General features: G+C 40.6%; 1 protein-coding gene across 3 annotated transcripts; it reads left to right on the top strand.

Moving 5' to 3' along the window:
- The first annotated feature begins 512 nt into the window (after positions 1–512).
- On the top strand, positions 513–23,264 carry foxk2b (forkhead box K2b). Of its 3 annotated transcripts, XM_077531049.1 has the most exons (11): positions 513–1,006; positions 7,408–7,602; positions 7,772–7,925; positions 9,144–9,290; positions 9,379–9,572; positions 9,903–10,111; positions 10,671–10,916; positions 11,000–11,176; positions 11,248–11,412; positions 21,291–21,522; positions 22,294–23,264. In XM_077531049.1, the coding sequence occupies exons 1-11, from the start codon at positions 711–713 to the stop codon at positions 22,400–22,402; spliced, it is 2,124 nt and encodes a 707-aa protein (XP_077387175.1). In that variant the 5' UTR covers positions 513–710; the 3' UTR covers positions 22,403–23,264. The 3 variants fall into 3 exon arrangements, with proteins under 3 accessions (XP_077387175.1, XP_077387177.1, XP_077387176.1); XM_077531051.1 differs by lacking the exons at positions 21,291–21,522; positions 22,294–23,264 and adding an exon at positions 13,491–15,635 and having other exon boundaries at positions 514–1,006; XM_077531050.1 differs by lacking the exons at positions 21,291–21,522; positions 22,294–23,264 and adding an exon at positions 11,508–15,635 and having other exon boundaries at positions 514–1,006.
- Positions 23,265–27,321: the final 4,057 nt, after the last annotated feature.

Below are 27,321 nucleotides of genomic sequence, written 5' to 3'. Positions count from 1 at the left end.
AATTATTGTTATTATTATTATTATTATTATTATTATTATTATTATTATTATTATTATTGTTATTTTGTATTTGGTCACTTTACCCCATTACTCGTTTGACGGAAAGATAGTTAACAGTCTTGAATGTAGGGAGTAAAGAAAAACAATCGTATAAAAAATAAAAATACACAGTGCAGAGAGCCGAAACATCTACTTAATTTGAGTAACTTCTTGTTTGTACTGTGTTCCACCACTGTCGGTTGGATGAATGATGGCAAGGGAATATGGACGCTGGTGTATTAATGTCTTTTTTGTTTGTTTTTTTTTTTTTTTATGTTTTGTTGTTATACTATGTCGCCATTCCTTCTGCGCTGCTTCACGTCCTCCCATATGTGCAGACAGTGCATCCCAACCGATCTTGAACGTGTCTTCGGATTACGCATCTCCTGTGATTGGTCGATTCCTCAGCGCTGCATCATCGTGCTCGCACACGATTGGCCGAGGGCGCCGTCAATCCACCCGCATTCACGCCCACTTCTTGGCGTTCGGTAGCACGTCTCAACTCTAGCCTTTCTCTCGGCGGTGGGTCGGAGCCGCTGTCCTTTGGCTCGTGTGTTCCCCTCCAAATCCCGCTTTTAAATTCGATGCCCCGTTTGTAGATCGGCTCGCTTTCGGCGTCCACCGCGTACCCCTCACGAGTGTCTAGTTCATATAGCCGACTCGCTTTGACCATGACAGCGGTGAGCGGCTCGTCCGGGCCGGTTGCGCGGCTTGAGGGCCGCGAGTTCGAGTATCTGATGAAGAAGCGCTCCGTGAGCATCGGCCGCAACTCGTCGCAGGGCTCCGTGGACGTCAGCATGGGTCACTCGAGCTTCATTTCGCGGCGGCACCTGGAGATCTTCACGGCCAGCGATGACGGCGCCGGCGGAGTGGGCGACTTCTACCTACGCTGTCTGGGCAAGAACGGGGTGTTCGTGGATGGGGTGTTCCTCCGCCGGGGCGCCGCTCCGCTGCAGCTGCCGCCGATGTGAGTACCGCTTCGCCTCCCTTTCACATTGATTGGAACATGTGTATGTTAAGCTAGTTAGCCACGCAGGCACGCAGAAAATAAAGAAACAACCTTCGGGGTTTCGCTTTTTTTTCTTTTCTTTTTTTTTTTTTTTTTTTTTTAGGTCGGGGGCAGCACGTGTTTTAGCTTGTTAGCCGTAATGTCTATCCTTCATCGTCTTTGTTGACATTCTTGTTAGCCACGTTAGCACTTAGCTGTTGCTGAGCTAGCCCGGCCTAACTCACGCGTGTGTGGCTGGCGGCCTATGTTGGCTCAGGAGTGCTTATTAATCCACTTCAGATTATATTTTGGTAGCCGTGTTGTTATTATTGAGTCAAATGTGTCGACGGGAGCGCTAACCTGCCGTTAGCATTAGCTGGGTGGTGGTGTGTTTTTTTGTGAATGGAGTCGCTGGACGTAAACAAACCAGAAGCGTCCCCGCCCCGGGTCACACAAACACGCGTGTGCAGGCACTGGACTTTTTATTTATTTTTTATTTTTTTGTGCCTCCCTTCTATAAGAACAAGCGTTTATTAAGAAGGCATATCATTTAAAGCTTTTAATAGCGTTTCGTAACAACTGCTTTGACCTTCGGTGACTTCTATATTGCTGTGTTTTTCATTCCTCTCTAAGGTTCAAAGAAGTTAATACTCAAAGTGTATGTACAAGTCCAAACAAACAACAACAACAAAAAGATATCGCAAAATTACATTATTTTTGTGTTTAATCATAATAAGATATCTGCACACATTTGCTTTCAGTTTGTTTTTATTAGCTTTTGTCATGGCCTGGTTAATTTTTAGACTACAATAGCAATGTCACTAAAATTATTTGATTAATCTCTGGATCAAATGACATGTTTTAATTTCCATCCCTTTATTTAAAAAGTGACATAATTTTAAATTGACAGTGCATAGAATGAGCAAATATAAAATGATGATGAATCATTTAAGGGATTGATTAAAATAATTCATAACAGATTTTTGTGGGAATTAGCCCTTGTTACGATCGGCTCTGCTAGGGGAAGGGAAGTAAAACAAAAGAAGAGGTTTTTAAATGATTGAATCAAAATTGACAGTTTTAATTGGGGTGGTATGTGGTTTTTATCATGGTTTTGAGTGATGATGACAGTATCTGGGCAACTAAATGGCTCTTACAAAGGCTAATTTCAGGCACAAACAATAAATAAATAAGTGAAGGAACAAACAGAGTACAAAGGCAACAAGAATACACAAAGGAGCACAAATGGCTAAACCAAAAAGAATACACAAGTTACCACGAAATGCTTCACCGAAGGATTACACACCAATACCGAGTGTCTCAATAACACTGAAAACGGGAGACACGTAGTGAAACAAGGTGAGCTGCACTACTGAGTTCCAGCCGCCCTGAGTAACTGAAAAGCAGCACTTTTATTTGAGACAGTCCGGCCAGGTGTATGTCGGTGATTGCCGGAGAGGTCCGGAGCTGCTCAGCCGAAGGAGTCGAGGACGGCCGCCACCCAGAATGTCGCTCTAGCACAGTCGTCCAATCACAACATTGCGCTGGCACATTCGAAGCTGCAGTTAAAGAAAACGGGCACCAGCTGACACCCAAACATGAGGGGAACGAAGGTGTCGGCGGGACCGAGCCGACAGCCATAATAGCCCTCGTCTCGTTCTTTTATGCTCGTTATTTTCATCTTCACTTTGCAAAAAAAAAGGTTTGTCGCTGCTACTTTGGCCTTTTGAGCGTTGACATTATGCTGCGCTTTAAAACAAAACAAAAATAACAACCACTGACTGGTCATTGCTATTGTTTGATCCGTGTCTTATTTCTACATGGTGGCATTTTTAAGGGTAGACCTGACCGGCAACTCTCCTGCTAATTCCATTTTGCTGTGAACAGCTCTGATTGGTCCATCGCTGCACCAAATCATGAACTGGGTGTGGTTCGTGCATCGCTTAACCTCTTCTGTCTTTTCACAGTTTTCATTTTGTTTTGCCACCAAAGAGAGACTTCTATCGACATTACCAGCCTAACCATAACCCTCAGAGCATATAGGCTGTTGTAAATTGTAGTTTAAAAAAAAAAAAGTACACCTCGGACCCGTGACCCCACGCTTACGGGGTGATCACCTTAACCATTATGCCACGAGGTAGTACACATTTACTCGCGTACAATTTGCACTTGTCATTGTCATACGATTCACGGCAAAATAGTGCTAATTGGCGAGTTGCCGGTCACGGTAAATATCTACTTTGTTTTTTAAGGGTTGGCTTTTAATCTCACCGTGCCCCGACCCATGTGCAATGTTGACAAATAAAATCTGATTGTGATTCTTTAAATTCCTAAGGTGCATTTTTCATAACAAAACTCTTAAAGGGATACTTCACTTATTTAGCCTATTATAGCAATAAAAAGTTAATATTTTGCCTATAATTAATTTGATACTTTCATTATTTTTTACGTACAATTAGTACCTTTAAAAACACATTTTGCAACTTGCTGTCGACTGAAAATGACATCACAAGGGCTCAGGTAACCAATCACAGCTCACCTGTTTTCTCGGTTTGGTCACGTGACATTCACAAGCTGAGCTGTGATTGGTTACCTGAGCCCTTGTGATGTCATTTTCAGTTGACAGCAAGTTGCAAAATGTGTTTTTAAAGGTACTAATTGTATATGAAAAATAATGAAAATCTCAAATTTATTATTGGCAAAACATTGTTTGACTGCCAAAAATGGTTAAATAAGTATAGTATACCTTTAAGCATCAGAATCAAAATAAGCTTCACTAGTAGCAAATATGTTGAATGATTCATCTCTGGTAATTGGGCCTCTTTGTTATCCAAAAAAAAAAAAAAAACCCACTAGACTGACATTTATGCGTCAATGTTTTAAATGAATGAAGTTTTCCATGGGTAGTAAAACTATGCACTACTGTTACCGTATTTTCCATTCTACTTGTTTGGGCGTAGGCCATTACACCATGGCTACTTGAAAGCATTACAAAATTGTAATGAGTTATGTTATGGAAAAGTGGAATCACTTGGAAATTGTGTTATCTCTCTGAAGGTCATCACATGTTTGTTTCTTTGGTACACCAAGTCAAAGTGTTTGTCAGTGCTTCTTTGTTCCTTTGAATTCCTTTTATTGGGGGTTCTCAGAATACAAAATATAAAGCATGCCATTTTCCATGGATAGTCAAACTTTCCACTTGACTTCACTTGTTGGGATGAAGGCTGCTTCAAACTACGACACAATCAAGTCTGTTTGAAAGTAATATTTGCTGTTATTGGTGACATGTTTCATGAGAAAGTGACTAAGGCCTATTCCAATCCTCGTCCACGTTTACCTGCCACGACTGGTGTGATGAATCGCTTCCCAGAGCTCAGTTTGTATCTCAGGATTCCTCCGTGCTGATGTAAACACCCACACATTCTTGTCCCACCCCCGCACATTCCCGCCTTCGAGCCGGTACTGCCTTCTTTTGTTGACATTCCACAAGCAAGTTGGAGGTGGTGCCAATAGAGCCAATGATGACGTTTGCGTCAGTTTGGCTTTTGAAAAGAAGAGGAGTTTGTCCATGATTGCTTTTGTGAAGGAGGGACTTGTATTTCAGGATGATTGGTCATACAGGAATTAGGGATAGACCCTTAATTGGCTCGGCCGATAATCAGCATTTTATGAATTTTGGCATCGGCCTGTTTTTTATTTTTTTGATGGGCGATAAATTAAAAAGTTATTAATATTTTTGCTCCGACGGGCACACATGCAGAAGAGAAAATCGAATGCAGAAGGGCCACCGGGCTGGTGTGCAGCTATAGAGAGGTAAGTTTAACTTACTACCTTGTGTATTAAATACGCTATATAAAATTAAGCTGACCCGGCTACAATGCGTTAGCTCGTGAATTAGCGGCTATTTGGGAGTTAGTGTGCAGGCTAAAGGTTAGCCCGTGAACAAACTGCTAGCTTGCGAATTGACGGTTATTTGGGAGTTGGCGTGCAGTAGGGGTGTGCCAAAAAATCGATTGATAAAAGAATCGAGAGTCTCATTTATTAATCGAATCAAATCGATATTTAATATCCAAAAATAGATTTTATTTAAATTAGAAATGAAGAAGAAGGGGGGGAAGGCAGTTGTAGCCCACATGCTGTTTTGTGGAATAAGGCACTTACAATACAAAATTAAATGTTTAAACAAAAACAAAAAAAGGAGACTTTAATGTCTCTATTTGTCATTTTGTCTTGCAAAGCAGACTGGAGTAGATCATGACAATGTTGTGCATATCATATTTGTCAATCCAATAATTTTTAATTGAAAGTCGTTTGAATCGAAAATCAATTCAATCGAATCGAATCGTGAGACAGTCAAAGATTCCCAGCCCTAGCGTGCAGGCTACAGTTAGCCCGCGAGCTAACCTCTTCCTTGCAAATTAATACCTATTTGGGAGTAGTAACGGTTAGCCCGCGAGCTACGAATTAGCGGCTATTAGAGTGCGGGTAAACGGTTAGCTGCGAGCTAACCGTTAGCTCGCAAATAAGCAACTGTTAGGAAATATTGATAAAAGTAAGCAGTGGCAGAGTGCATGTGTGTTCTTGTATGTGTGTAAGCCACATTATAGTTTGTGTAGAAGTTGATGGCAAACACCCCACGTGAAAGTCACTCATGACTGTTTCACTACTTTCTACCACAGAAAACCAGTATGGTGAAGACTGCAACATCATATACTGTATATGGGGCAGACAAGAATGACGGAACATCCACAGAAAGCAAAGGAGAGAAGACAGCCTTGTTGATTAGACATTCATTTATCAGCTGGCAAGTGCTCCGTTGAGGATGCACTTTTTGTTTTAGAACTTTAAAACAAAGATAAGGAAAAGATGAACATTGGGCATTTCAGTTGTATTTATTTTTTGGAAACTTGTTTACTGTAGAAAATTTCAAAAAGATATTTGTTTTCATTTAACTATATAAGACATAATGCTGAGCCTGGGAGCACCGTCCACTTTCTGTCAGAATTTAAAACAAAAAAAAAGTCAATTTTTTGAGCTCTGAAAACCCTTTACCATGTTGCAAATCACAAAACCTGTTTAATAAACATATGCTTAAAGGCATTTAAGCAGTTTGCTGAAGTTTTGACTTTTATTTTTTTTAAGTTAAAAATTTAGACACCAACTTTTTTTTTTTTTCTGCAAATGAATACCGGCTTCAAATATTGGATATCGGCCTCCTTGACTACCGATAATCGGTATCGGCCCTGAAAAAAAGCATATCGGTCTATCTCTAACAGAAATGTCTTCTGTAACGTGATTTCGGGATGATGTAATCACAACGCGAATTTTTTTTTTTTTAAACAAAAAGGGAGTAAAGCTGAATATCCTTACAATTAACCGTTTCCTTCCCCTTCTAAAGGGAACTGCACAGAGAACACTGCACACGCTATTAAATAAAAATACATCAGTTACTTTTCTTTTCTTGAAATGGACTAAAATACAACACGGTGTGGTTAAAAATAGAAGTTGAGAATAGAATACAGTCAGTGGACAAATATTGACGTGAATAATTAGTTTGTGACAAGTGTTTCTCTTTGTTACATGGAGCCACCAGTGAAGTACTCTTCCTTTAGAGGACAATTCAATGGTGATGATTTATTTATTAATCATTTATTTAACCAGATAAGGCAATTGAGAGCAGATTCTCATTTGCAATGCCAATGTTTCTTTGGCACACCAAAAAATAATGAAGTAGTTTGTGTGCAGGAGCCATGTATTCAGATTAGTTTGAATCTGCATGACCAAATGGAATGGAAATGCTTCATATAGAAAAAAAATGTAGAATGTGCTTAATGCTGGAGAGCTGGTGTGAAAATGAAATTCAGACTGATTGTTACAAACAGACAAAACGTTGAGTGCAAGCATAAAAAAATTGTGGCGCAATGCTTTTTCTAATTGGATTACAGGCAAAAGTTGACGCGAAAATCTCTGCCTCAAATCTTCACATTGATGTGTCTATCGGCTGAGCTTAACTGGCTTACACAATTGCACATCTATGATTACTAAACAATCGTTAGCTACTTGAATATAACTGACCACTCTTGATCATAATGCCCCCACAGGTGGCCAAGGATAGACTTTCAATTGTTTTATTGGGCAAATGGTGACAAAATGAATACATCTGGACCTCATATCATGCATATTTGACAATAGCTGGGTTTACATGGAGCCATGTATTCCAATTAGACTGAACCCGAACGGCCAAATGGAATGAAAATGCTCCATATAAACACTTAATCCAATTCTGGAAAATGAGTTATCGCTTTAATAATGCTAAATACATTTTTACCCAGTGAATCGATGGGATCATGGATTGTAAAAGTCTTTTCCTTTCCACTCAGGTGTACATTCAGGTTCCCCAGCACAAACATCAAGATCACCTTCACGGCTCTGTCCAGCGGCAGGAAGACGAGGCGCGAGGCCCCCGAGTCTCCCGTCAAGCCGGTGCAGCCTCAATTTGCACCGCTCACCATCAACATTCCCGACAACCTTGCCCACCTCATGAGTCCGCTGCCCTCGCCAACCGGAACAATCAGGTAACGACCGCGCTACTGTGAGCCCCCTGATATGTAGCCACAGCGCATGTGTATCACATCATGTCATGTCAACCTTGACTGCGTGTGTCTGGATCAACTACCGTTTTAAACAAGGACTGAAGTAGTCTGGTCACCGACGCGTCGTCGTCCGTCTGTGTCTCCTTGGCAGCGCCGCAAATTCGTGCCCGTCCAGCCCTCGGGGGGCCGGCTCGTCGGGGTACCGCATGGGGGGCCGCATGGTGAGCTCAGCCGAGCTGCAGTTGATCAGCGACAACTCTCAGCCTGAGAACGACAAGGACGCGTCGGGCGAGGACAGTCCCAAGGTGAGTCTTGTGGACTGCATACTAAAATGCAGCGAAACCCAGCATATTCACGCCTGTGGTTTCTCTCCTTCGCTATTTGTTGAAAAAAAATGTTTCCTATTTTTGTGCGTTCTCTGTAACGCTTAGCCAGGTCGAAAGGCAAGAAAAGTCAGGCCGTCCGCCAGGCTTGTAAAGCACTGGGCGAAACCGTGTGGTAATTGCTGTCGTGGAAGTGTTGTTGAAGGGACACACCACAACTGAGGGTGCGCGCACCCCGTTCGCCACATCGCCAATGACGAGGTGAAATGGGGAGTGGCAACGTAAATACTCCCCACGGTTGCCACATTGACGCGGCCAATTTTGTCAAAATTGCACTGGGAGAATATCGCTATTCGCTATACCAGGCATAAGTGTCCGTACGAAAAAAAAAACATGTAAATGCGAATATTGTGTCTGTTTCTGCACCAAAATGGAACAGTAATGCCATCGGGTCGCATAAAACAACTGTGGATTACCCTTGGGCTCGCTCACATGTTGGGAAAATAAGGATGACACGGCAGACACACTAACCATGCAGTCCTGGACGAGAACCCTTGTCAAATTTTCGTGGTTTGGCAACGTGCCCTGGCACGATGAGGAATATGCTAACTTTTTTGTGTATACCAGCTAGCTGATACTTCCGCCTGAAGTTGTTTGCCTTTTCGGCGGAAGTATCAGCTAGCTGGCTGCAGTGCGTCAGTTAGCGCTCTCGAGGGCGCCACGCAGTGATACGAACGAACAGAAAAGTAGTGGCTGGCGGTAATGGCGTCTGACTTTATTCAGAAAAGAGTATTGTGATGGAAATGTATCACGCGTTTGAAAACAAATGGTTTTTAGAAGAAAAACGCTTTATTTCCGAGACCCCAGCCAGCTTGCTGGACTATTTTCCTCTCGTCCAACGCCGAACCAGAACTGGTGTCACCGAACGCTGTCAGGGGTAAATCAGTGCTGATCGCACACACGGGAGGTGAGGGTCAAATTGAGGTTCATGTTAAAAAAGCCGAACGATCCCTTTAAGTGGGAAGTCGGACAGGATTGCAGAGGGATTTGGTAATGTGCACGAAGTTAGAAGAACAGTTAGAAGTTCGAAGCCACATTGGCTAAAAGGTTTCATGACCCAGCGGCAACCCTGATTGTCTTTGCCGCATCTGCTTGCACACAACACTTGAATCTCAGAAATATAAGTTTTTCTTTGGTCAGGACGACTCCAAGCCCCCCTACTCGTACGCTCAGCTGATCGTTCAGGCCATCACGCTGGCGCAGGACAAGCAGCTGACGCTCAACGGGATCTACAACCACATCACCAAGAACTACCCCTACTACAGAACGGCAGACAAGGGCTGGCAGGTCAGTTTGATTGACGGCGCCACTTGACTGACGGCCACCGCTTAATATGCCCTTCCTTGCTTCTTTCCTTCCTTCCTTGCGGCGGCAGAACTCTATTCGCCACAACCTGTCGCTCAACCGCTACTTCATCAAGGTGGCGCGCTCGCAGGAGGAGCCTGGCAAAGGTTCCTTCTGGAGGATAGACCCGTGCTCCGAGGGCAAGCTGATTGAGCAGGCCTTCAGGAAACGACGGCCCCGCGGCGTCCCCTGCTTCAGGACCCCGCATGGACCCCTCTCCTCCAGGTGAGCCTGGCACTCGTGCACAAAAAAAGGACAGTTGAAAAGTTACCTCCAATGGTAACAAATTGTGGACCCTGGGACTGCCAAAATCTTGATTAGGGAAACAAACGTCGTAAAAAGCTCGCAGTTGGCACTGTTGGAAATCCAACCCCTAAAAATGTTGAGATAAAAGTTCAAGTGATTCTGATATTCAGAAGTTACTTCCAAAAATAAGGATTTGTGAATAAGCAAAATGCTGACATTAGAAAAGGATGGCAGAAGTGCTTTTAAGATTCTACAAATTCTTTCTCTATCTTTGAAAACTGGACTGATTGCATATTCCTTCTCCCCCAGGAGCGCCCCAGCCTCTCCCAACCACTCGGGTGTGCTGTCTGCTCACTCCAGTGGCGTGCAGACTCCCGACAGCTTGTCCCGAGAGGGCTCGCCCGTCCCCCTGGAGATGGACACCTCGTCCGCAGTAGCCCCCGCCGCCCCCACCACCACAGTGGTCCAACCCAAGCTGGCCGTGATCCAAGAAGCTCGCTTTGCACAGAACACACCAGGTTGGTTTTCGGGATTGTCTTCATTGATAGATGTGATTAACTCATTCACTCGCAGCCATTTTCACTGAAGCATCTCACCTCTCCCGGCTGATTTACTGGATTTTGACTGATTTTGCAAGGCCTGCAGAATATTGTGTTCTATTGCTATAAAAACATGGCACCTACCAAAAAAAGATTAAGATTTCATCAGGAAAAAAAAAAAAGTGTTGCTAAGCTAAATTTCATCATTATTCACAAACCTGTTGAAAACAATGGGGAAAAGAGATTTTTGCAACATGGGCCTGGTTGATCTCTTATACTCTGCTGCCACTCTCTGGCCGTTTTTATAATTACTACCATTGCTTCACCCGTTCTCTGCAGTTCCAAGGCTGCATCAAAGCCTTCTGTATGCTGTACCATAAAAAAACAACAACATAAAAAACATGTATATGTCTTTGGGACAATTAAAACATTTAAAATAGAACATATTTACACGTTTTTGGGAGCAAATGAGTTAGGTGGGATCATCAGTACAGTCATTTTGAATCGCTGCCACCAAAATCCGGCGACGCCTTTATAGGCTCTCCAGTCGGCAACCAGCCGGTGCTGATCGCGCTGCAGGGTCAGCTACCTCAAAGCATGAAGCCCGTCACCTATACCATGGCGTCGCCGGTCAGCACCAGCGCGTCTCAGCCGGTCCAAACGGTCCAGACGGTCCACGTGCTGCAGCAGATCCCCGCCGGCGCCACCGCCGTCATCACGCAGCCGGCCACCGTCATCGGCAAGAGCGAACTGCAGGAGAACGGAGAACGTGCTGATGGCAAAGGTGGGTCGCTGATGGATGTGCAAGTCAAACGAAATTCTATTCTCTTGTTTTCAAACCTTCAAAACGCGCACGTGTCTGCTCAGTGAAAGTGGAGGCGGTGCCCACCGTGACGGCCGCGGGCGCGGTGGGCCGCATCATCCAAACTTCTGCCTCGTCCGGGCCGCTGCAGACCGTCGCCATCCTGGGTCAGCACCAGCTGCCCATCAAGGCCATCACGCAGAACGGAAACCACAGCATCACCACCGCCATACAGAGCAGCGGTCAGAACACGGCTCGCTACGTTTAGTACTCGACGAAACGTGGGACTAAACAATGGTTTGTCGCCATTCAGGTCCATCCGTGGCGAGCCCGCTTCACCTGCTCGCTGACCACGCCTCTGCCTCGGCGTCACTGCCCACCGTCAAGCGGCAGAATGGCGACCAGCAGGCGGGCGCCGCCGCGCTGCCAGATGCCAAACGGGCCAAAATGGAGGAAGAGGCAAGGCCAGCGGACAACGGTAACAACTAAGCCCACCCCACACTCTCCCAGCACCGCAGAGCGCCCCCCACCCACCCACCACCACCACGCGTCGTTTCTTTTCCTTGTCTCTAGGGCTCCACAGGGGTGTAATATTTCTGGAAGAGTTTCAGAAATTTCTGGCAAAGTTCAGATACATTTCTGGAAAATCCCTGGGTACATTTTTTTTTTTAAACATTTTTGGAGATTATTCATTAAATTCCTGGAAGGTTTTCTGTACATTTCAGGAACATTTTCAGTAACTTTCCAAAAGTTTTTGTTACGTTTCTGGAAATGTTGTTGTTGTTCTTATTATTGTTATTATTATTGTTGTTATTATTATTATTATTATTATTATTATTATTATTATTTTAATTTCTGGAAAGTTTTGCGTAAGTTTCCATGGAAAGCTTTCCTTCAATTTCCATTGGAACTTAACCTGGGGAGTTTTAGAAATATTCCGAATTGCAAACTTTTCATGGGAATTAACTGAGAATTGAGGATGATTTAATGGTATAAAGTATTGCATTCAAGTATAAATCTAAACATTTTGTTTGAAAATTGACAAAACTGATAATCAGTAGTTCTCCTTGCTCACATGTGAGGGCATCACCTTACAGCAGGGGTGTCAAACTTATGTTCGCTCGGGCCGAATAAAATAACAGTATATAACTTAAAAACGATTGCCATCAATTATATGCAAATTTTCGCTATTTGTGTGTCAGTCCTAAATTATGGAGCTCAATTGTAATCATATTGTTACAAAAAATAATACAAATGCAAATGGAACACAGTAACACTGAGTTCTGGATGTGTTAAATCAATCTGTTTTGCATATTTATTGTTCCCAGAATGCATTGCGTGGCACAGTTAATGACATTATAAGGACGCTAATCCTTGTCATATCTTTTTGTGTTACCAGTAATGAATTTGTGTCGTATTTAACACGTTTGTCGGTCTATGATTAAAAAGAAATAATAATAATTAAACAAACCATAACTTTAAGTTGTGTGTAAAATAATGACATCCAGGACGATTCCCCCGTACAAGTTGTATTGCTCATCTGAGGTCTACTTGTGAAATTACAAATTTCATATATTTTGATTGTGGCCGGTTCATTAATTAGTCTGACATTACAATTTTATTTTATTTTTTAAACTTTACAAAATCATCTCGTGGACCGGATTAAACCCCTTTGTGGGCCTGATCCAGCCCGCGGGCCTTATGTTTGACACCCCTGCCTTATAGTGACCTTCCCTTACGATTCAACCTACAAATGAAAATCGACAGTTTAACCTTCCTCTCAAAAAAAAAGATCCTCATAGTTAACTATGAAGCTCCTCAACTCACTTCGACATGGTTCCTTGGCAGCAACATGGTGCCAAAACAATACTTGTACATTTGTTTGGGGGAAATAAAACTAATTCAATGAATAATGTAGGATAGGTTCACAAAAACAAAACAAAAATCTGCCATTTAGTGAATCTGTGATTGGCGGGTCACAAATGCACAGTTGAAAACAGGACCAACATTAATCCGTTGTCTTGTTTTTCGCATATTCTTCCTATTTTGGTTGGTAACATAAATCCAAAAAAGCCACCAAGCGGCAGCACGAATCTGGAAAGTGCAAAGTCGTGGCCCTCATAAGACAAGATATCTGCTTGTTTTAGTCAGGAAATGCTCAAATGTAGGGCTGCCACAAAAGTATTTCAATCATTGATTAATCTGTCTATTATTAATTAATCATTAGTTAAGGAAAATTGGGCTTTTTTTTAAAAAAAAACAAAAAACAACCTTGTTTTATTTTTATTTTTTTTCTGCTTTCATAGACGACTAAAGAAATCTAATAATTTTTGCTGTCCAGAGGCTGAAATTCTGAAAATTTGGGCACCTTTTGGCTTTGAAACTATTCACCCAATGTCAAAAATATTTATCAATCAATTTGAGCGATGAATCAATTAAAAAAACAAATAAGCAGAGGTTTCTGTGTATAAAGATAGGTTCCCTAAAAGAATCTGAATGAATGGACCAATACATTTCCAAGACTTCCACTTGTGTCCCTTTCTGTGACGCTTCCAGTGTCTCTGTTGCTGATGATGTAACTGGAAAAGCAGCTCTGATCTTCAAACTTTTTGGTGCCGTGGTGATGCTTCAAACAGGATGTTCTGAGATGGAAGCGGCCAATGAGCTTGGAGTGTCATCAGTAGGTTGCGACTGAGTGACTGGAAGAGTCACAGAAAGGCATACAAGTGGACATCTGTGGAAATTTAAGTTCCTCTTAGTTCCCATGGAAAGTTTAGAAAATTCTAGGAATTTTGCAACCCTGCTTGTCTCGCCTGAGGTGCCAAACGAGGAACGAAGACAAAAAGAGCGGTGTCGAATGGACAGGCTAAACACAACCGCCTTAAATCCACCTTAGCGCCAACCCTCTGTCGCATCTACCTCAGCAGAATGGAGACCCCAGACACCCCTCCCCCTTTTCCCCCTTGAACGTTTTTCATCCAGACCAGCCAGGCAGCAGCGGCGAGGGTGTCGGCCATCTTACAAAAACAGCCACACAATCACAAAGGGGGATTCTGGATGATTCCTCAATGTTGGCAGCTAGCCGCTCAACTCGCAATTTCCTGTCTGGAAACGGCGCCCCCGTGTGGAGCGGAGGACTTCTATTTTTATTTTTTTTTATTTTTATCCCCCCGTGTTTTCACTTAGAAAATAAAGGCAATGAGCTTGTTAAAAGACATGTAAACCAGACATAAACCCCCTAGGGGAAGCCGTTTGAGCGCTTATTCCATGTCCTTGATATCCATCGTATCCATGTACCAGTACACTCTTTGTCCGCAAGAGTAAAACAATTCAGCACACTAGTAGGACAACTAGGAGGATAGCTAGTAGAACGATTGTCTTACTAGTAACACTTTTCCTGCTACAGATTTGACTTTATACTTTTGACCAGTAAACTACTGTGTTGCATTAGTAACACTACTAGACTCTAGTAGTAAGCTTGAGTCACACGCTAGTAGCATCCTTATCAAAGATATATTCTTGATGTCTGTATGTGCTTTGTACTTCCTGGTTGGATATTTTAGCACACAATTTTCCACTACTAGTTCTGCTTTCAAGCTGTGTGAGATGGAAAAAAAATGCAAGATGCACTAGTCTATGCTTATATATTAGAGCACCCGCAAGGAATGATTTACTAGTAGTATTTTGTTTCCACTACTAGTGCCACTTTTAGTCTACTAGTATTACCTTACAATGGATAGCAAGGATTTGTACTTGTATGCTCTTTGTCTTTAATAGTATATATTGCTGATTATGGCTTTTTTTTTTTTACTTGGCCTGAGGAAATATTTTGAGATAAGATATTTGGCTGAAAATGCCATAATCAGCAATATTAAAACAATAAAAGGCTTCCAATATTTCAGTTGATTAGTAATGAATCCAGAATGTATGGCATTTTGCTTATTTAATTGCATTACAGAAAATGATGGACTTTACCACAATATTCTAATTTTCTGAGACAGTCCTGTATGTTACTAGTGAAGCAAGAAAATGTGCACTAGTGATTATTAACTGTGTGCTACTAGTACTACTTATAACTTATACATACTGGTGGCACACAGAGGTCAACTAATGCACAGTTTTGCCTCATGAGCAATAAATATAGTCCTTGTGCCAGTATGCAGAAATATGAAACAGTAGTTGGAAGGCCGTCATTGGATAACAAGTGTGTTCTAGTACACTGAATTGTTTTGGTTGCAAAGACAGAGTATACAAGTACATGGACGTTCACTTGGTATGGAATAAAAGGCCAAATGGCTTTTCTGAACCTTCCTGGAATTTCTCAGTTTTGTGACACATTGGCCACATTGGCGTACCGGAACAAAAAAAAAAAAAATCCTGCATGAAAAAGAAAGGAAAAAACAAAAAAGACACACCTGCACTTGATTCAATGTTTGTCCACTTCTTTTATTTTTTTAAACGTTGTCATCTGCTTGTTTTCACGCTTTGTCTCCTCTCGCTGGCAGAAAAAAAACAAAACAAAAACACAAAGGAAAAGGAACCCCAAGGTTTACGTAATGATTTGAGTCAATCGTGGGCCCCTGTGAGTTTCTGATTGAACACGTTCCAAACCAAGAAGAAAGAAAAGAAAAAAAAGAAACATGTTCGTTCAGCCTCAGCGGAGAAATGCTTTTTTAAAAAAATAAATTAATTTAAAGTCTTTGTCTTTGGCCTCTTTTTTTTTTTTTTTTTTTTCTTCTTCTCTCCCAACCTCCACCCCCCATTAGTACAAACTGGACTCGATGGACCGTTTACCTCCAACTTGGGGGCACTCATTGTATTCATGGTTACATTTGAAATCAAATCTCAAAGTGCTCCAGTGGGACTTTTTTTTTTTTTAAGATTTTGAAATGCTACAAATGGGCCAGGTTTAGGTTAGGGTATTTTAAAAAGGTCATTTTCTAATTCTATTATTCATAATTAATTTTGATTAAATGAACCAATGACATGAGAAAATAAACATTTATGCTGCCTTCATGTCGTTTCGTAATTACGGTAAATACCACATGTCGAGTACAAAATTGCGCGTGAACGCCCCCTTTTGTCGTATTTTCTACTGTAGAACTGGGAATTTATTGTGATTTCCGAGTTGAGTGAACTTTTCAAGTTTCGACGTGGCAGAGAGCGCACAAGGATTTGTGAATGGCAAGAAATATTAACACTAATAAGGGCGTTAACGTCCGCTAGCACAGCAGGCTGTTTTAGAATCTACACAATTACGCAGCATAGCCTACACAATTTTGCTATAACAACAAAATCACATGAACGGGAACTCGGTCGTAATTAGGAGTTTCCGAGTGGTAACGTCCATCTTTTCCATAGCACGTGAAGGCAGGGTTAATTTTACTAATGCTCTGTTTTACTTGAAATAATTTCACCAATTATTCACTGAGAAATAAAATTTCAAAAATTAAATCAATTTGTAGGAATAAACTGCTAAACATAAATCTGAAATGATGGTAAATTATTATACATTTTATTGCAGAGTTGAAATGGAAACAAAGCTTTAAAAAATAAGTTAAGGAATGTTTAAAACTAATAATTTGAATAACAGAATTTCATTTTAAAAGTATTTAAATTCTTAAATTACTTTTGTTTGATGTAATAAAACTAGAATATTTTTCGCCAACTCATTTTGTTTCTAAACAACAGCTTAGTTGTACAAAGCATTGCCATTTTTAATTACTGAATAACTAGTTGACTTAATTTCCTCGAATATCATGATTTGGCAATGTCAAGCGAAAGACTTAATGAACGGTTGCCATTATTTAAGCGGACGTGTGTTCCTTTCCGCCTCATTTGGCCACATGGGGGTGCCAGAGTCTTTTAATTTCTTGGATGAGGCTGGACTACGTCGCTCCAAATCTTTTCTATTGATTGGTTGAATGATTCCGAATACAGCGACTGCGCTCGTAATGGGCTCTTTGCACAAATCCACTACATCCTGAACTCAACACCACTCCTTCATTTCCTGTCTTTCATGAGTGGACAATCTGATTAATCCAGGTGTGCCTGATCTCAGTAGCTACAACAACATTGGCCAGACACACCTGGATTAATCAGTTTGTCCACTCATGAAAGACAGGAAACAAAGGTGTGGTATTCAGTTCAGGAAGTAGTCGAGCTGTGCCAAGAGCCCATTATTGGCCCATGCGTGACTTCCCACTCACAAGTATGACAAACATTTTTCAGACACAATTCATGAATTTGTCTTGCACTCAAAATCGAACTCCTCAAAAGCAGGATTTGTTTCTTTGTTTGTTGTTGTCACTGTTACTGCATCCGCTACTTCCTGTCCAGAGAGGAAGTAGCAAACAACATGTGCAGCGATGTCGGTGGACGAGCGCTCACGCAGTCGCCATAACGACCGGCCGTTTGCATCATTTGTATCCTTCAACAGCAGGATGCAAGCACGATCTTGTAGGTGGCGTCTCCGTAGCAACCGTGCTCACTGGAATGCGGGCGGAGGGAGAAGGTAAATGCCTTTATCCTCAAAAGACCAACCAACACACTAATCTTCACTCAAGTCCCCTTGTTTATTTTTTTTAATTTTTTTTTTAACACACTCGTACTATGACATTAAAGTTAAATGCAAAACCAATGGCAGTATGTTTTGGAAAATAATGATTCAAGATTAGTCATAATTAAGAAAAAACATTCCAAAATTGACTGATATATAATGTATTTTATCTAGTATGCAATTTTCAAATGCAAGAACAACTTACTATTCTTTTTTTTGTGGATTTTTAATAATCACGAATAAAATAGTATTTTTCAAAAGAAAAGAATAGTCTTACAAGACTTAAGCCATTTTTTAAGAACTCAACTATGAGATTAATCAGATTTTTTTTCAAGCAAAAGTAATACTGCATCACAATTTATTTTTGCAAAATCTTTTACTCAATTAGTGCTTTTACAATTTGTATTACTAAATGAAAATGTTTTTCCTAGAAAAGAAATAAGCGTATTTTTAATAAAAATGTAAAAAATATGTCAAATTGAAACAATATTAAGGAAAAAGTTATAGTACTACTTTAATCTTGCAACATAAATGTGTATGAAAAAATATTAAAATTGTGGTTAAAAAAATGTTAATATAGGCACAACTAATGTTTATATTTAAATGTTAATATATTCTGTTATATAAAATATTAGTAATTTAAGTAATATGTAAAATGTAAATATTATTGATGATTTTTTAAATATATATTTTGGTTGAAAACTTGAAATACTGCAAGATTTAATTAATTTATTTTTTTTAATTGGAAGAATAATATATTTTAAAGATTTTTTTATTTTTATTTTTTTACCAGATTAAAGCAGATTTGTGTTGGAAGAAAAAAAATGTAATATTACAGGATTAAAATACATTTTAATAAAGTGCTAAATTAGATTACATTTCCGAATTTTGTTTACATGCTTGTTGTCACGAGGACAATTCATTGCGCTAGCGCATGGGTCACCAACCTTGGTGCCTCCAAGTAGTCTGTGGGACTGTTCTAAAAATAGCTCACCAGTGACGGGACATTGTGATTTCCAGAAATGCTCTCGAATTGATCATTTGAAAATGTGAACATTGTGTAGAAATAAAGTACTCCATGTTGATATTTATTTGTTCATTCCAGTGGGAACTCATGAACACGATCAGTGTCTTCACATAAATGAATATAATTGATTATTTTTAATAATTACAACATGATTAAAGGTAATGTGAGCAAATTTGTTGTTTTCAAAGCAAGTGTCAAATGCTAAGGGCTACCCCTTACCATGAATCATCACCCAAAAAGTGTGTCTCAGCTTGAAAAAGGTTGGTGAGTCTTCCTGCAAGGTCTTTCTTCTCATGTTCTTTTCTGGAGGTTGAGGTGGACACGAAGGACGGAACGGGCGCGAAAGGGCTTCGGCCAAAAGCGGGCAAACTATTCGTGTGGTAATCCTCTGCAAATAAACACAGCTAAGTCGTCTCTTGACACAAATAACTCGATGGACCAACGGCAAAAGTGCAAAACACAAGCTACAGAATAGCACGGCCCTATTTTCAGCAGACAAATCCAATTGAGTGCTTTCTATTATTATTTAACACGAGTCAAAAGTGAGGAGAAAACGTATTTGATGACATGACACTACTGAACACTTCATTCGGTTGACACCTGATGCAAAAAAAAAAAAAGAAAAAATCCAAATGTTGAAACATATTTGACTTCCACAATCTTGTTACTCTTGTAAATAGGAATCTAATATTCAGACAGCCTACCACCAGATCGTAGTGCAGCATTTATGTTGTATTTTCTAGTAATTTTCAAGAAACCACTCATATTATGACAGTGAAGTACTACTGATTTTTTTTTAATGACTAAAGTCATATTTTGTCACAATTTCTGTGATGCTACAAGATTAAAGAAACTAGGAGAATGAATAAGTATTGATTTTTTTTTTTTTTTTTTATGAAATTAAGAAGATTATGTAGTAGTGGGCTATTTTAAGAAATGTTTCTAATATTGCGGCTTCCCGCAGTCAGATAATTACATGACAGTCATACAACAATTGCTTTGACACAACTGGAGCATCAAGTTTGTCCTACTTGTCCCTTTCACATGCTCCACTTTTTCCTTCATTTTTCTTTCTTTCTTTTTTTTTTTTTTTTTTTGTCATTACAATCATCTTCCCGCAAGACACTTGCTGATGGAGTAACTCCTCTCTGTTTCCATGGCAACACGGAACTCACTTTGGACACCTCCAGGAAGTGAAAATGTGGCATTTCGTCAAAAGTATTGGGACACCTACTTGTGAAGCCAAAAATTAAGGGGGGGGGGGGGGGGGGGGGGGGTCAGAAGTAGGGATATTGGATACTAGGGGTGTGAATTGCCTCGTACCTGACGATTCGATTCGTATCACGATTCACAGGTCACGATTCGATTCGATACCGATTAATCCCGATACGAATTTATAAGTCGATTGTTGCGATTTTTTTTCATTCAAATTTAGAAAATACTAATCAGTAAGCTTGTAGAGTGTAAGATTTATATGAAAATGTATTATTTATTTATCTGAAATTTCAGTCTTATAGAGGTTGTAATCTGTTTCATGTTTAAACAGCATTAAAATAAAATATTAAGGCTTAATGTTCCATTCATATAACATTCTTCCATGCTTAAGGTGTGAATCCTAAAAAAAAAAAAAAAAAAAAAAATCGATTTTGCCTATTATTGAATCGATTCGAGAATCGCGCGATGTAGTATCGCGATATATCGCCGAATCGATTTTTTTTAACACCCCTATTGGATACCACTTATCTTCAGAACGATAATAATACCAGAATTCACTCGAGTACTCGCCAATACCGAGTACAGATACCTTGAGTACTTTTGATATATAAAGTTTCATTGAATACAAAGCCTGTATCATCCCAATACCGATACCTGGTATCCGTACTCGCCCATCCTTCGTCAAAAGCATTGAGACGATAAGAGGTTAAAGACAGCACATGGACAAAAGTATGTGAGAATTGGATAAATTGTTTTCATCCCAAGTGTTTGAAAACCTACAAAATGTGATGCGTGCGTAAAAGTATTGGGACACCAGTAAAATAATTGTGTGGCTGCTGGCCTGTGTTCTATTTTTAGCATGCAAACATTGAGCTGACCTACATTTGCGACCTGTCCTCAACTCATCCAACTTCCTGGATGTCCTTTCAGATCATTTGATGCCTATCAGTCTCCTATTGAACTTTGTTCTCTCATAACAAATGTGGCCTTAAAAGATTGGTCAGTGATTGCTCATGTAGTAAAGTTTCCTGTGAAAACATGTTTCCGTGTGGTTAGTATGTCTGCCTGGCACTTCTAAGGCCACTGGGTCCAATTTTGTGGAGTGTGCATGTTTGGTCTGTTTGTAGAAATGTGCCATTATGCAAATGTGACATTGATTGGCGACCATTCCATATATGTGCTGATGTTGACAAATAACCAGATTGTTTGTTTATAGGAGTCATGGCAGGGGCCAGTCCATTGACCAGTCTGGTGTGTAACTTGGTTCTCTAGCCAAAAATATTTGAATTCTCCCCCCAAAATAAAAATGATGTTGATTCAAGACTATAAATGTGCTTGCGTGTATGTGCGTGTGAATGCTACATGTGACCTGTGATAGCCTGGTGAGTCAACTGGGCCCAACTCCAGGACATACTGTAGCCTACGTGACCACAATAAAATTGTTGCATGTACAATTTTCGTGTATGGTTTACCTGAATTGAATTGTAGGTCAAATGAGGAAACGAGTCAGTCTCTCTCTCTCCCTCCCTCCCTCCCTCCCTCCCTCCAAATCAAGGTGAGGCCCACAACGCCAGCCGGCTTACAAGAAGAAATTCCTGCTCGAGAGGCCTCAGGACCGACCGGGGCCTCTCCGCAGTATTCGCTTGCCGGTTTAAACACATTTGCGGGACGTCACAAAGTGCGGAACGGATCGAGCCATACGTCGAGCGGCTTCCCACACGCGCAGTCCCGTCCGCGCGCTCCGGTTCAGGCAGGGAGGGAAGATCCGCTTCCGGGTTTTGCGAGAGGTTTGTTCCCTGCGTGTAAAGTAGGTCACTGTTTGCTTTGTATTATTCAGCACGTCGACCAAAACTCCAGCGAGCTGCCAGCCCGCCGAGCTGGATGGGACTGTCGCACGGACATACACGACACAACATGAATGCCAGGTTCAGCTGGGAGACACACGTACACGACTCACAATATGTACACAAAGTACATAATATATTACACACACAACACACACATATGCTACCATTGATATACACAGTTTTCAAACAACACAAAAATACACGTACACCTTTGACAAACCTATACACAGCAAATACACAAATTGACTACATACATGCTCACTACAAATTTTACACACATCAATACAACACACAATTCAACACAATACAGCTACACAAACCTGTAGCCTACAAACACACACGCCAGAGTACAGTTTCAAAGGAGGGTTTCTAGTCCCATTTATTGAGTGGCAAATAAAGACAAAAGTATCAAATCTTTCAAGCAATGGTTAGGGTTTAAAGTAGGGTTTCAATTTGGATTTTAGACAGGGTAAAGATCTCGATGACGTTTTAAGCCTGGGTTGGGGTTTTGATGATGACTTCAGGTCAGGGTTTGGATTTTTAAAAGTTGGCCTGAAGTCAACTTTTTTTCATCACAGTATCATTTGGACCCTTTTGTCTGTTCTCCTAATGTCTTTTGTTAAAATGTTATTTTTTCTGTCTTTGGTTCTGTTTTTCATCTTTCCTTATTTGATCCATTTCTTCTGTCCTCTTTTTGTTTTTGTCGCTAAGTTGTGATCCAGCCTGCAATCCTACCTGGAATGTGAGCCTGTTACGTAACCGCCAGGATACTTGGAGGCTTTTTTTGGAGGTCCCTCTGTCTCAACGCACGCACGCATAATGACAACTCAAAATGAAGAAAAGAAAAAAAAGGCCAACTGGATCAAATACGTCAACAAGAAAAAAAAACATCTGATAACATTTTTAACCTTTTTTCCCTTATCATCAGATGAAGATTTGGTCTTTGGTCAATTGGTCGCTATGGCGACAGCATGCCTGTCTGTCACTTTGAGTGACGGATAACTGCCGACAAACTCTTCCTGTGTTTGCTGATAACGTGTTGCGGTGCGCTTGCTAACCTTTTGTTTGCCCTTTAAAGTGCAAACTGCGTTGATTGAAATGCTAATCAACTACAAAGGTTATAGTGTTTCCGCTAGGATTTTTTTCAGCCTACGCCGGTCGGCCACACTTGCCTACTTTCTGTTGTGAAAAATGGGAAGAATTTTTTTTACACATTGTGCCCGGGAAGCAGGGGCTTGACAGACATTGAATCATCCGTGTGGGGCTGGTCACCAGTCAGCGCTGTACACTAACTTCTGCACTGGTATCACTAGTACTACCAACTTTTTAATTTGGTCTCGCCCTTTTCTGGGAAGGTGCAGCAAGACCACATTTTCTGCTGTCTCAATTTGCATACCGTAGGATCATATGACTAAAGATATATTTGCAAAATATTTGACTAAGAACCGTCTGCAACAAGCAGCGACTGGAAAAACAGGTAAATTATTGTATGAAACTTCTGAAAAAAAAAAAAAAAAAAGACATGGTGGAAAAAGGCTTTTCTTTTATGTGAACATTCTTTTTGTTCAACACAGCTTTTATCGTGAGGCCACCCAACCACCTTAGGAAAACCACATTTTGACAGCCCGCCTAGCACCATAACCGATCAAATCAGTTTCCCAACCAGGAGTATGTGAGCACATTGTCATTGATGAAAATAAAATTGCTATGCTATGACTGATTCTTGTTCAGTGTTTGCGTGTTTAAAGGAGACTAATGTCAAGTCACTCCACTTTTAGCTAGTGAATGTGATAAGAAGACAGGTTTATTGTTTATTTATTTACATACCAACCACTAGACTGGAGGATGGAAGCCTAGTTGTGTTGCGGGTGAGAGTTAATTAATTGGACCCCAAAGCAGACGAAAGCTGAGCAGATAAGTATCAGCAATAGTTTAATAAAAAGAGCACGATGAGTTCGTGAGGGAATAATGCAATACAAAGTACAAAAAAATGGTACAATGGTACACCAACGGCGATGACAACTATCTAGCAAAAAGTACAACAGAAATCCAAACTAGCTGAACAGCTGGGCAGAGTCCCAGCTGAAGGACATCGTCGGATAAAAATACAAAAATGCTACTAAGCTTCTAACAAAAGGCAAAAATGCATAAACAAGCCGCAGTAGTAGGACAGTCATAACAGGGAGTAACGTGGACAAGAATAGTCCAACGGCATCCTTCAGCTTCTGCTGCACCTAAATACTAAGCTAATTGTGATGGCTGCCAGGTGTGCAGCTGGGGACTCCGCCCACCCAGAAGAGTGCCAGCAGCTGTGAGAGATGAAAACATCTGACCCAACAGTCTGACAAAACACAAACATGAGTTGTTTGATTGGGCATTAGCAAAAATAAGTTACTAGATGTACCACTGATTGTAATTAAGTAAAATAGCAAAGTGACTTCGCCACCATCATTTCTCTTCATATATGTCAGCCTTTATAGATTGATAGAAAGTCCACCAAAGTCCAGTTGTTTAAATATTATTATTTTTTTTAACATTTAATTGATTGACTTTATTTCTTTTGAAATGTCCGACTGCATTTGATTGCACCTCACGTCGAGCAAGAGACCTCAATGTTTACTTTCCCATTAGCGGCTAAGCTGGAGTCTTGTGCTGTATCATAATTAACTCTTTGTTTCTTGGCGCCCTAAATTAGCCTTTGAATATGATTTCATGATGGCATTGTGTTAATGTTGGTCGTTGAGAGAGGACAAGTCCAGCTAGCCGCCCAAATCACAAATGTATTTGTGTGAATATTTTTTACACAAATCTCTCCCCATACTAAGAGTCAACTTCAAATTACAAGCCTATACCAAGGCTATTGACAATTCTGAAATTACGTCACAAGTCATAATGGCGGTCTTATGTTGCATTCAAGGAGGGTTTGAAGTCGGATTTATCCCAGTTGGAGTGCCTCAGTTCCACCCTCAAAGCATTTGTGGCAGATGGAGCACAAGAACTTTTTTTTTTTTTAAATAATCAAAATGACCCTGTGACGGGGTGGTTCACTTTGACAGGGTGGTATGGCCAAACACTGTCTCTTTATATGATCTGTTGGTATTAGCATTCATTTGACATTAGACACTTTTGTTAATTCTGGATATGAAAGTAAAAATGATGATGATAATGATACAATATCAAAACTAAAAATAATATCAAAAATTAGGATTTATTGATATAACAACATGCTAGAAAAGTGCAAGTATATTCATATGCTTGTAAAAAAAAACTAATACTGATCATTCAATATGTCAACAACATGAAATATTTACAAATTTGATAAGCATTTCATTCTCTTTAAGGAGATCTTAACAGTAATTATGTAAAATTGTTCAAAGGCAAAGAACAATTTAACGCCTCAAAAATGAAACATTTAATAATACAAATATTTTGTAACACGTGGTCAAGAACAAGCAAATGAAAACTCTTCTGCAAGTACTTCAGATCTAATTAAGACTTTGATTCTATATATTGAAACTACAACAGTTGTGAGTTTTGATTTAGTCTTTACTTTTTACTCTGATTTTGTATTGAATGTTTTTTACTGTGTGCTTTTATTTCTTTTATTGTTGCCTTTGCTGTGCACTTTGAGACTTATTTTATAAATGTAAAGTGCATTACAAATAAAATCTATTATTATTATAATATTACATATTTTGGGCATAATGTTGTGAGTGTGTTGAAGAACAACCACCCTGTCACAATAAAACGTGCCGGGGTGGTAAATTTCACCCTAAAATGATCATTGTTCTCCATGTGGTCAAGTTCCTGACCTAAGAGAGTATTCTCTTAATTGAAAACATCATTTTCTTTACATTAAAAGTGTAAAATTGTTGATGAAAAATATTGTGTGATGGGGTAGTTGGGTTGAACTTGACAGACCTCATCTAACATGAAAAAAACAAACAAATAAAAAGAATTTTTAAAAAAAATGTCAGAACATACGTTCTTTCTTCCTGGCTTCTCCAGAAGTTCAAATGATGTCACTTTCTCTTTGTGATGTCACTTAAAGCAAGAGTCAGTAATTTATAGACAAAACTAGTAAGTGTGACGGTGCAGTAAGATAAAGCGAGGGACACACACAAATAATATGCTTTCTACTAAAAAAAATAAATACTGGACATGAATAACATTTTTCTTTTGAATAAATATATTCATGAAGGGCAGCATGACTGGTTAGCACGTCCACCTCCCAGTTCTGAGGAATTGGGTTCGAATCCAGGCTCTGGCCTTCCTGGGTGGAGTTTGCATGTTCTCCCCGTGCCGGCGTGGGTCTTCTCCGGGTACTCCAGTCTCCTCCCACATTCCAAAAGACATGAATTGCAGGTTAATTGGGCGCTCCGAATTGTCCCTAGGTGTGCTTGTTTGCGTGGATGGTTGTCCGTCTCTGTGTGCCCTGCGATTGGCTGGCAACCAGTCCGGAGTGTCCCCCGCCTACTGCCCAGAGCCAGCTGAGATAGGCTCCAGCACCCCCTGCGACCCTTGTGAGGATAAGCGGTCAAGAAAATGGATGGATGGATATTCTATGAAGTCAGTGACACACTTGACATACAATTATAATAAAGGTTTGGAAAAATATTTAATGTATTTGGTGACATTTTGGATGCAAATATTATGTTGGTCAATACAGATGTGAAAATAGCCATGTACTCATGAAAGTGATTAAAAATATTATGCCACTCTTGAAATATATAGAATTTACTCATATATCATGTTAGCAAAAAGCAACAACTCGTCTGGTAGAATGACTCATATGACAGCAATGGACAGGACGGACATGTTAGCCAGCATGCTAAGGCTGGTGTCAGGCACAGCGCAAGCTAGTGGTCAGCCATGCACGTGGCATTGTGTTCATGTTAGTTGACTGCGAACGTTTGGTGAGCATCCAAACCAGGTTGCTTTGCCCTTGGCGGAGGTCTCGCTGGCAAGGTGGTGAATGTTAATGAGACACTTACATCAAGTTAGAGGATGTCTTATATTGTCAATAGGAGCTTCTGGCCAATCAGAGAGCAGAGTCGAGCGCATATGACGAGAAGATGCGATCAAATACAAGACGAGAAGACGTGACACGAACACAAAACGAGGTGTGACACGCTATTGGATAGCCAAGATAGTGACGGTGGTTAAAACGCTTTGCCCATCAGGAATTTGGGGCATTGTACTTGCGGGGAAACATTGCATGTCATGCGTGTAGGGCGTGTTTGCTTGTAGTCCTCTCCGGCACTTCCTGTCAAGATTTGTAAGTTTGCTGAGGACTTCCTGTCCCTTTGAGGAAATACAACCCATCTCCAGAAGGAGCACAAAGTGTGTTGTTTGTTGCTGGTAGTTGTCCAGTATCCCGTTGCGGGAGTGAATTGGCCTGGCGAGTGGCCCCAGCGTTTCCGTGACTATCGAGGACACGCATGCACGCACACTGGCACAATCCAGCATTTGCACCGTTCTCGACCTCCTCCAAGGCAAAAAGCCAAATGCGCACCCTGAGGAAGTTTCCAAACACGACAAGAATGTGTTGACCAGTTGTAAAGTCTCTTGTGTGGACTTGACTCACAGCTGCTGTCGAGGCACAATAAGAGAATAGAATCAACACTGTCATAACATCGGAGAATAGAAATGAACTTTATTGTCACTGTCGCAGAAATAATGAAAATGAGTTAGGCATTTCACAATTTACAGTGTTGAGGTCAAACCAGTGAAAATTAA

The sequence above is a fragment of the Festucalex cinctus genome, chromosome 1 (assembly GCF_051991245.1).
Source record: "Festucalex cinctus isolate MCC-2025b chromosome 1, RoL_Fcin_1.0, whole genome shotgun sequence".
In the NCBI taxonomy this organism is placed as follows: Eukaryota; Metazoa; Chordata; class Actinopteri; order Syngnathiformes; family Syngnathidae; genus Festucalex; species Festucalex cinctus.
Note: the sequence above shows the minus strand (reverse complement) of the source record. Positions and strands in the feature narration are given on the sequence as shown.